This window comes from Diabrotica virgifera, chromosome 4 (assembly GCF_917563875.1).
Source record: "Diabrotica virgifera virgifera chromosome 4, PGI_DIABVI_V3a".
In the NCBI taxonomy this organism is placed as follows: Eukaryota; Metazoa; Arthropoda; class Insecta; order Coleoptera; family Chrysomelidae; genus Diabrotica; species Diabrotica virgifera.
Window position 1 is genome coordinate 105,199,685 of NC_065446.1, and position 12,106 is coordinate 105,211,790.

Below are 12,106 nucleotides of genomic sequence, written 5' to 3' on the forward strand. Positions count from 1 at the left end.
AAGGATTTGGCAAGAATGTTTAAGAGTAGAGTGCTGGAAGAGCTTAAGGAAAAAGATACGGTCAATGAATGGTTGGAAGCCAACGGAAAATTATGTTATGAGTGGAAGAGGAAGTGCTAGGAAAAACATAATAAAGAACTTTCTAAGGACAAAGAAACTTGGTGGTGGAATGATGAACTGCACTAGAAGGTTAGAGAAAATAAGGCTAGAAAAAGGTATGGCAGATCTAAAAGAGAGGAAGATAAGGAGATATTAATGTTTAAATGAAGAAGACATGATGTACAGAAATGAGTGACGATGAATATTAAGAAACAGCGACCCCTGAAAAAGAAAACGCTGAGGAAAAAGAAGAAGAAGAAGAATAGATAGGCTTAGATAGCTCATAGCTTGCTTTTCTTCTAGAAAAAAGTAGTTATTTATAAACAAATTTTGAAACCTGTACCAAAGAAAAGGAATTATAGATAACTAGAAAGGCTCCAAGCCAGAATACTAAGGAATATTGTAGGTGATCCTTGTTTTGTTCGAAACGATTTACATAGTCTTTTCAATCGAATCTGTTCCAAATTAAATTAAGAAGTTCGCCAGGACACAAAGAAATCTACACAAACATTTCAACCTTGAGATGCACCAGTTTCTTGACAACCAACCTCAGGTGCGAAGGCATAAACGAACTAAACCGTTTGAGCCGTTTGTGTAAATGATAACTTGGTCACAGTATATAGAGGTTCCACAGTAAAATCACTCCTCTGTCGGCGCTTTGATCTCAAGAAGTAATACCGGCAGTACGCAATTGGTAATTCACCAGTGGTGGATGCGGGTTTTCCCTGTTAAAATCCGTACGTTTCTATGCGAGTAGCAATGCGAGAGTGGGGCAAAAGCGACTGCCAACATTGCGCGGTCGCCATGCGCGACTACATATTTTACTTCCAATTTTTCGGAGAGTGGTTCTACTGTCCCTTATTATACTGTGACTAGGTTTAAGGTAGATTACAGTCTGTGATATTATGCTATTTACCTGTTCTTGGGCTATCCCTCTAGTCATACAATTTCATTAAAAACTTTTCACTTTTTCCTTAGTTTTCTCATTAATTATTGTATATATTTAAGAGCGTAGGCGCAAAATTTCGCGCCAATGTGTTTTAAATATACATATTCATTTTTTTCGAATCTTGAAAAAATAATAGATACCTAAGTATTTTTGAAAAAAAAAAAAATTAAAAGCAGAATGAAAGATTACATTATTACCGAGGGCTGAACGTCCCTTAGAATAACCAAAAAGTTTCTTTTGAATGAGATAATTGAAATTAAAAATCACACTAAATTTTCTTTTCTTTTTCACCCATGTAACTTATTAAAATAAACATTATAGAAGTTATCAGGGACTTTCGGTTCTCGGTAATAATGCAATCTTTCATTCTGCGTTTAAATTTTTCAAAAATATTTCAACTTAGTTTTCTCAGTATTCGAAAAAAATGAATGCATTTAAAACACATTGGCGCAAAATTTTGCACCTTCGCCCTTAAATGAAATATTTATTTTTATTTCTATAGGAAATCCGATATGGAACCAGAAGCTCCGGCGCATTTGGTACCGGACGTTCGAACAACACCTTCAACCACAACCACAACGATTTCACCTATCAGGGAGATAATTCCCATAACCAAGAATTCTAAAGTCACCGCAGAAGGTAAGAGAGTTAATATTTTTATTATATTTTACGGTATTACTTATTGATGATTATTTGCTTCCAAATACACTAGGCGCAAAAAAATTCGATACATGCATTTTTCCTATACATACATTTAGAGAAACATTCGTATTGGGACCGTGCAAGTTCGGAAAAGTGACACCTGGTTTCATAACTCAGCAACATTTTTCGCACTTTTAATTATATCGGCCAATTATATTAGTCCTGATTGCTGGACAATTGTCAAGGACATATCCCAAAAAAATTATAAGAAGAAAAAGTAATATTAGGTTATGTTATTAAATGTAATGTTATTGTATGTAATTAGGTTATGTAAAAAGGTTATGTTATTAAAAGGTAAACAATTGTATGTAGTAAATAAAATTAATTATTAAAATGCATTACTAATGCAAAATACAATTAATTAAATTTACTTTTATATAATAATTGCATATCATATCAATATTGTGGAGCAACATATAATTTTTCTTCTTCATTCACAGTAGATATGAAATATACGTCAATTTGACAATTTCAATTGATAATGAATTATTTAAAAAAGTTGCAAGATTTCTCCGCTATTCGCGCACGATCGTTTCTCGTATCCCCTCCAAGTACTTGCACACGGCGAATAATTACAATTCTTAATTTCTGTGCAATAGAATAGAGCAGCGGTTCTCAAACTTTTTGTGTCATGTACACCTATAGTTCTTTTTATTATTTTTGGTACCACCTATATTTTTAGATTGTTTATCAAGAGTTGCTAAGTAGGTTCTACTATTTTAATTTTTTGTGTGTTTTGTATACCACCGCAAATGATGATATGTACCACATATTGAGAACCACTGAAATAGAGGCATGTACATAATACTAGGGCAGTCCGATAAGTACTTAGCCTCTCCGCCCGATGGCGCCACTATCGCAAATAAAGTGTACTGTCATTTAATGCGTTCTCGTTCTCGTAGACGGCTAATGCTTAGACAAGGAAAAAAGAGAGGACGGGTAACACTCATTTAACACACACGTTCCAAAAGTGAAGCCAGTTTTTGGTTTGTTTGTCACCAAAAACATGGCGGTCATGTCAAAAATAACAATGGGTTGCCAGTGGTGGGTGTTCGTTGAAGGTTAAAATTTCATAAAAAATAAAGTAAATCTTCATCTAAAATTCGTAATAAAAACATATGTATGTATTGAAACATATGTACGTAATATGAGCAACTTAATAAAACATTTACCGTACACAAATTCTTTATTTTAAATACATTTATTTTAAATATTCAATGCATAACAATACCCCAAAGATACGTCGATGATCAAAATCTCTGGTGTCGGTTTGGCTTCACTTTTGGTCATAGGATTACTCGTCCTCTCTCTTTCTTTGTCTAAGGGCTAATGTCAAAATTGCAGCCAAATCGAAATTATAGTATTGTTGTGATTGCGTGTGAGAGTCCGCGGATTTTAATAAAATGGAAAAAGAGCAATATCGGTCGGTGATTCGATTCTTGTTTTTGGAAGGGAAATCACGCAGCGAAATCAAAGAGCGCTTGAATGCTGTTTACGGTGACTCTTCTCCTTCGATGGCAACTGTCAAAAATTGGTTTAATGAGTTTCAACGTGGACGAACTTCGGTTTTTGATGAGCCACGCGTAGGTGCCCCGAAAATGGCTACCACGGAGAATAACGTGACAAAAATCCACGACCTTGTATTGGCAGACCGCCGACTGAAGCCGGATTTATGTTACAACGGGGACGTGGACGGGACGGGGCACGTTGAAGGATCGTCCGATATGAAAAGCATTGGCTGATTTATGTTACGACGGAACGGGGCGAGTCCGGAAAGTGCCGAGGACGTGCGATTTCTATTGGTCTGCGCGTCGTGTCGTCCACGTCCCGGTGTAATATAAATCAGCCTTGAAGGTGCGCGAGATAGCTGACACAGTAGGCTTCTTAACAAAAAATCGCGTAGGTAATATCCTGCATGAAATTTTGTCCACGAGAAAGCTGTCGGCGAGATGGGTGCCGCGTTTGTTCACTTCAGACAATAAGCGCAACCGTGAGAACACTTCAGAGCAGTGTTTGACGCTATTTAAGTGTGATCCAAAGGAGTTTTTACGTCGTTTCATAACCGTCGACAAAACATGGATTCACTGGTATACACCAGAAACCAAGGAATAGTCGAAAGAGAGGACAGCACCCGGCGAACGTGCTCCGAAGAAGAGGAAGACTGTCTAATCGGCCTTAAAGGTGATGGCCAGCATTTTCTGGGATTCACAAGGTGTGATCTACATCGACTATTTGGGGAAGCGCAAAACGATCACAGTGCCGTATTATGCCGAATTATTGGGCGAATTCGACGCCGAATTGAAGAAAAAACGACCCCGATTGGCAAAGAAAAAAGTGCTCTTCCACCATGACAACGCACCGGCTCACACCTCCACCGTCGCCATGGCCAAATTGGTCGAATTGGGCTACAAACTGTTGCCCCATCCACCGTATTCTCCAGATTTGGCCCCGTGCGACTACTATTTGTTTCCAAACTTGAAAATGACACTTGCTGGGCAGAAATTAAAGTCGAATGAGGAGGTCTTCGCCGTTACGGAAGCCTATTTTGTAGATCTCGATAAAAGGTATTTTTGAGGCGGGTTAAAGAAGTTTTAGCATCGCTGGGTCAAGTGTATCGAGCTAAAATGAGACTATGTAGAGAAATAAATTTCCACTTTTCGCGTACTGAGAGAGATGTGTTGCCTTCGACGGCCAACAGTCAAGATAGGTCTTTAGCCTTCGGCGGTCAACACAAGAGAGATAAACTTTCGTTTTGAAATGTCTAAGAATGCCTGTACATAGGTAGGGAGTGAGGTGGAGTCAGTAGTAGGAATTATTAATAAGGTTTGGATTAAGGAAACGTTTAAAATATGAGGATTATAATTATGGGGATTGCACACTAATGACTCATACACTTTTCATAGCAGCTTGGAACTCAAACAGACTTTCAAATCATATACAACAGATTATTATTTTTCTGAAAATGCACAAGATTGATATACTTTTGATTTCTGAAAGTCACAGCACCGACAGAACTGTAGGTAAAATACCCAACTATGTGACATATTATGCCACCTATCCAGATGGTGGAGCTTATGCAAGATATGCTGTAATTATTAAAAACTCTATTAAACATTATGAACTGCAGCCATATATTACAAATAAAATACAAAGTGCAAGAATAAAGATACAAAGTATATGATCTCAACTGAAGAATATAATGAACTTTTTTATTCTCTAGGCTCCCATTACATAATTGCTGGAGATTGGAATGCAAAACACACTACCTGGGGTTCAAGACTTATTACAATCAAAGGAAAACATCTGGAAACAGTTCAACAAAAAAAATCTCAACTATTTATCAACTGCGAGCCAACTTATTGACCCTCTGACAGAAATAAAATTCCAGACCTATTAGATTTTGCTATAATAGTATGGTACAACTAGATCCAAACCCAGACATCCAAAGTGAAAGTTATCCTTCAACACCAAATTGTTCTATTTGGTCCACATAATGTTCAGAAGAAAGTCACATCATTTTGAGCGTCGGGTTTGGGGGGGAGGGGGAGAAATCGGTAAATTCGTACTTTTTTAAAGTTTTTCGTCAATATTTCTAAAACCATGCGGTTTAGCATGAACAACCTTCTATACAAAAGTGTTCTAAATTAAATTTGAAACAAAAAAGGTTCTATGCATGATCCTTCTAAAATGAACGGTTCCAAAGTTACGGAGGTAGTATAGTATAAGTGGTCCAAAAAAGGCCTAACCCAGACATTAAACGTAAAAGTTTTCCTCCAACACCAAATTGTTCTATATGGTCCAGATATTGTTCAGTAAAAAGTTACACCATTTTGAGCGTACAAAAATGTTCTACATAAAATTTAAAACAAAAAAGGTCCGATACATAATTGTTATAAAATCAACGGTTCTAAAGTTACGGAGGGTGAAAAGTGAAGGTTTTCGATAGTTTTTATATTTTATGGGCAATTTATAATATTATTACTGATTGAAAGAAATTTTTTTAACAGGATTTTTCTATTTCAGTGGCCGATGGTATGTTAGTGATAAGTTTTTGAAGAAACGTCAACCTCACCACTAAAAATCATCATCAATTGCCCAGAAAATATAAAAAGTATCGAAAACCTCCACATTTCATCCTCCGTAACTCTAGAACCGTTGATTTTATAACAATTATGGATAGGACCATTTTTTTTTAAATTTGATGTAGAACGTTTTTGTATAGAACACTGTTTACGCTTAAACATAGTTTTAGAAATATTGACGAAAAACCTAAAGAAACTACTAATTTACCGACAAAATGGTGTAACTTTTTACTGAACAATATGTGGACCATATAGAACAATTTGTTGTTGGAGGAAAACTTTTACTTTGGATGTCTGGGTTAAGCCTTTTTTTGGTCCAATTATACTATACTACCTCCCTAACTTTGGAACCGTTCATTTTAGAAGGATTATGTATAGGACCTTTTTTTATTTCAAATTTAATGTAGAACATTTTTGTATACAAGGTTGTTCATGCTAAACCTCATAGTTTTAGAAATATTGACGAAAAACGTAAAAAACTACGAATTTGCCGATTTCTCCCCCCTCTCCCCCCACACCCGACGCTCAAAAAGGTGTGACTTTTTCCTGAACATTATATGGACCATATAGAACAATTTGGTGTTGGAGGATGATAACTTTCACTTTGGATGTCTGGGTTATGTCATTTTTTGAATCAATTCTATCATACTATAATCAAAAGTATACCATTCCATCAATGTGATATTAAATCAAACTTTTACCTTTTAGCTCCGATCATAGTCCCGTCATCATCAATGTGAGTAGTGAAATTCTGCAAAAAGTTTTCCCTCCTAGACTATGTTCTAAACGAACTGACTGGATAGAATTTCAAGAAATCGTAAACACCAACCTAAATCTCAAAGTAACGCTAAAAACAGAAGAAGAAATCGAGACAGCAGTTCACGATTTCACAAATCTGATGCAAAACGCGGCCTGGAAAGCAACACCTGTACATCATAACAGATAGACAGAATGCTCCCCGATACATTAAGGAGTTGGTAACCGAGAAGCGTAGGGCACGCAGAATCTGGTAGCACACAAGAAACCCAGCGGACAAAACCAATCTCAACAGACTGACTCACAGACTACATTCAGCACTTCAAGAATCCAGTAATGCATCCTTTCAATATTTCATCAAAACCCTGACTCCCAGTGTTCGCTCATTGTGGAGAGCGACCCAAAAAATAAAAAGACTCGTCGTAACAGCTTCTCCATTAAGACAGAACGATAATGCACGGGCTAGATCAAATGAGGAAAAAGCAAGAGTTTTTGTGGAACACCTTGAAAAAGTGTTTGCACCAGTAGATTTATTCGAAGATGAAGAAATAAACAGCTATTTAGATGCTCCCTGTCAACTATAACCACCTGCTAGATCAATTACTCCATCAGAAATTATGGAAGAGATAAAGAAAATAAACTCCCATAAAGCTCCAGGTTATGATCTAATAGTGGGAGAGATTCTCAAACATTTACCAAGAAGAGCTATCGTGTTTCTCACTTCTTTATACAACCGAATTCTTCATCTTTCCTACTATCCAACGCAATGGAAATTTGCTGAAATTATCATGATCGCCAAACCTGGAAAGACTCCAACAGAAGCTGCCTCTTACAGCCTATAAGCCTGCTGCCTATACTTTCTAAAATATTTGAGCGACTACTGCAAAGTTGAAGAAACAGTATAACCTCGATTAATAATTTAATACCAAACCATCAATTTGGCTTTAGGGAAAAACACACCACAACCCAGCAATGCCATAGCATAGTAAATTTAATCAGAGACGGTTTGAAAAACAAGGACATTGACACAAACCATGAAAAATCGGCTCACATAACATTTACGAACAGGCATGTAAATTGTCCATATGTTACAATAAATCACCAAGTTATCCCAATGAAGACCGAAGTCAAATATTTAGGTATTCATCTTGATCAGAAACTAACATGGAAAGCGCACATTAAAGCTAAAAAACAACAACTCCAATTTAAAAACCAGACAAATGAATTGGCTGCTTGGTAGAAGATCACAATTATCCATAGAAAACAAACTGGCAATATACAAAATAATGCTAAAACCTATACGGACCTACGAGATTGAACTATGGGGATGTACGAAACCATCAAACACCAAAATTCTGCAGACATACCAATCAAAAACTTTAAGAAACATTGCAAATGCACCCTGGTATATTTCAAACCAAACATTACATGAAGACTTAAAAATACCATTAATAAAGGACGTGGTAGGACTGCATGCGACCGAACATAGAAAAAGAAGTATCAATCACAACAACGAGCTGATTTCCATGCTTACCAATCGTCGGTAAGCATGGTATAAAAAAAACCAATTTATATTTCTAATACGTATATATAGGGTGAGGCAGATAAAGGGCCTATTAGAAATATCTCGAGAACTAAAGGTAACTGAATTATGAAAATTGGAATAATGGGGTTTTGAAGACTGATGTATTTAATGAAAATATTTTCATCTACATACTTGGTACTTCCGGTTATACCGGAAGTTGCTTATAACTTCGTTTTATTAAATGGGACACCCTGTATATTTTGACATTTTTGGATTCTCCTCGATTTCTTCTTTCTTAAAATATAATGTTTTGTAACATTATACAGAGTAGATTAAAAGATAATTAGTCTACTATTGCTAATTGCTCTAATTAGCTACTGACCGAAAGGCATGGAGACGTCTGATATCTCCACTTACCTCGACACCGTAAGGTACAAGAGGACGGCTTAAGTAAGTAGTCTACTATTGTTAGCAATTATTAGTATAGCTAAATTTTTAATTTTAATATACAGGGTGGGTCTAAACTCGGAATGAGTATTTTCTGAGTTTTCTTAAATGGAACACCCTATATTTTAGTATCGTAATGAAATGATATTTCATGGTACATACTTTTTTATTTCTTAAGCATTCCCTATACCTAACTGCTTTAATTTGTGCTTAATTGTTAATCGCACCAACAATCTTAACTTCGATGGTATTTTGACAGTTCAACCATTATTGGCAATTTTAAGTATCAGTCTAGATTAATATGTATTTATTTCCAAAAAATTATTTGTGATTGAATATTTTCACGGCCAACCTAATACAATTTCACATATTTTGTGTTGCAATTAATGTTTTGCTTTAATCACCAATAACTCACAAATTAAAGCAGTTAGGTATAGGGAGTGCTTAAGTAATTAAAATGTACCATAAAACAACATTTCATTACAATACTAAAATACAGGGTGTTCCATTTAAGAAAATACTCATTCCGTGTTTCGACCAACCCTGTACACTAAAACGAAAAATTTAGCTATACTAATAATTGTTAACAATAGAAGACTATATTAAAAATCATTTGAGGATAAATAGAGTTTATTATGTCAAACTACTACAAGCCTACAGGGTGTGAATGTTGCTACGAAATTAATAAGAAAACGTAATTATCTTTTAACCTACCCTGTATAATGATTAATTATTTATATGGGAAATAAGCCACAATTAAAATGAAAAAAATAATTTTATTAACGTTTCGACGCCCAAATCGGGTGCCGTTGTCAAAATACAAAATATTACTAAAATAAACTAAAGTGTTGTTGCTAAGCAAAAAAATTCTTCTAATAATTTATTTAATCTCACTCATTTATATTGGCAATTCAGACATATATTATACATTTTAAAGTAGAAGACTTTAAAATGATATTGCCAATATTTATGAGTTGCGTTCCTGGGACGACTTACTGAAAGATAGTTCATTCGATTACATGAAATTAACCCCAACTCAAGAATATCCGTCATAAAAAATTATAGCATGTGATATGTCTTTAAAAAGACAACCAAATGCAACGACAGTAAAATTCTCGCGTTAGAGACTTCATAGTAAATCACAAGGGAAAACCAGGAAAAACCCTGTGATACTATCCCGACATCGTAAGTATTTGGTCTTACATTAATTTACTCTCAAAAAATAATACCAAATTCTGACTTGTAACATGTTTAAATTATAAATATTATTAATAATACTAGATATATAAGTAATACTAAAATATGTACTAGCTCGATATTATTGACTTACTAATCTTGGTATTTTCTTTCTATTGACTTCCTCTTTCAGTATGGGTAACCACATCCTACTGCATTCTACCGAGGAATTTGCGACACAATTGGTTTCATTTAGCATAATTAGAGCCGCTTCTTTGATTTTTCTCTTTTTACTATCTGATTCTTTCAGGACTATACTTGAATCTCTCCACTGAATTCTATGTTCATTATAATGAACATGACAACATATAGTCCTGAAAGAATCAGATAGTAAAAAGAGAAAAATCAAAGAAGCGGCTCTAATTATGCTAAATGAAACCAATTGTGTCGCAAATTCCTCGGTAGAATGCAGTAGGATGTGGTTACCCATACTGAAAGAGGAAGTCAATAGAAAGAAAATACCAAGATTAGTAAGTCAATAATATCGAGCTAGTACATATTTTAGTATTACTTATATATCTAGTATTATTAATAATATTTATAATTTAAACATGTTACAAGTCAGAATTTGGTATTATTTTTTGAGAGTAAATTAATGTAAGACCAAATACTTACGATGTCGGGATAGTATCACAGGGTTTTTCCTGGTTTTCCCTTGTGATTTACTATGAAGTCTCTAACGCGAGAATTTTACTGTCGTTGCATTTGGTTGTCTTTTTAAAGACATATCACATGCTATAATTTTTTATGACGGATATTCTTGAGTTGGGGTTAATTTCATGTAATCGAATGAACTATCTTTCAGTAAGTCGTCCCAGGAACGCAACTCATAAATATTGGCAATATCATTTTAAAGTCTTCTACTTTAAAATGTATAATATATGTCTGAATTGCCAATATAAATGAGTGAGATTAAATAAATTATTAGAAGAATTTTTTTGCTTAGCAACAACACTTTAGTTTATTTTAGTAATATTTTGTATTTTGACAACGGCACCCGATTTGGGCGTCGAAACGTTAATAAAATTATTTTTTTCATTTTAATTGTGGCTTATTTCCCATATAAATAATTAATCATAAAAAATGCCACAAGGAAATAGCTTCAGAACAACCCTGTATAATATTACAAAACCTTATATTTAAAGAAAGAAGAAATCGAGGAGAATCCAAAAATGTAAAAATATACAGGGTGTCCCATTTAAAAAAACGAAGTTACAATCAACTTCCGGTATAACCGAAGTAGCAAAGAGACCAAAATATTTTCATTAAATAGCTCACACCTCAAAACCCCTGTATAACAATTTTCATGATTTTCTTACCTTTAGTTCTCGAGATATTTCTAATAGGCCCTTTATCTGCCTCACCCTGTATTTTTATAATAATTCACATATTAATACATAACCAGAACTACTAAACTAGTCTGCTTTTTGATGGAGCTGGTGATATTTATGAATCTTTATTTTTGACTGTAGTCAAAGTAACAGTCTTGTTACTGATATCTTGTAGTTTGTAATTTATGGAAGACTATAATATGTACTGGGTCTGATGATGAGGCAAATAATGTAAGCTTCGAAACCGGTTGCCCCACAATTTGTAACATCAAATAAATACAAACTCAAAGATTGCGAGTATTGATTCAATTTATATCCAATAGTATAATGCTAATGGACTCGAATTGGCGACCCTTTCATCATTTAATTATTTCTGAAATATTTTACCTTTCGGCACATCTAGAAGAAGAAAGAGATACACTTGCACTAATTATTTTTACTTAACTCTTCTAAATCTGGTTGACGGAATTAATGAATTTTTACACTGTCCATCACGCCATGACCGTCGGTTTTGGACTGATAATTTCACTTCTTCAGCGTTTCACGCTTCCGCTAGTTAACTTCCGTGAAAATTTAAACGTTTGCATTTTTAGATATGCACCGTCAATTAGATGGGTCCCGCTGCTACGATTCAATTGTTACACGAATGATTATGTTTCACTTACGCCTCCACAACAAAAACACCTGAATCAAAATGGTTTTAATTGAAGAGATGTATTGTCGGTTTATTCACTGGGCGCTTGGGACGGGCGCCCATGGGTCCGGGCCCCGGAAGGGCCCGAAGAGACCCGTTCTTTTTATTAATAAAAAAATAAAGTCTAAAGCTAAATAATCTACATATTTTCCGAAATAGAGAAAAGACGACGAAATACCTGCGATTTCGAAATGGCCTAATTTTAAGACTGATTACTTTATAAGAACTGTGATAACTTTTAAACCAAAGAGTGATCACTTAGAAAATTGTAAAAAAAATGTATTA

General features: G+C 34.8%; 2 protein-coding genes across 4 annotated transcripts in view; one reads left to right on the forward strand and one right to left on the reverse strand.

The window, feature by feature from the left end:
* The window catches only part of LOC114328122 (protein phosphatase 1 regulatory subunit 14B), a 337,565-nt gene that overhangs the window by 300,573 nt on the left and 24,886 nt on the right, over positions 1–12,106 (reverse strand). The window lies entirely within an intron of this gene.
* LOC114328120 (uncharacterized) overlaps positions 1–12,106 on the forward strand; it is a 259,872-nt gene that overhangs the window by 28,799 nt on the left and 218,967 nt on the right. For both annotated transcript variants that reach the window (XM_028276894.2, XM_028276895.2), the window contains exon 3: positions 1,551–1,687. In XM_028276894.2, the coding sequence (XP_028132695.1) occupies positions 1,551–1,687 (137 nt within the window). The remainder of the gene's footprint in view (positions 1–1,550; positions 1,688–12,106) is intronic.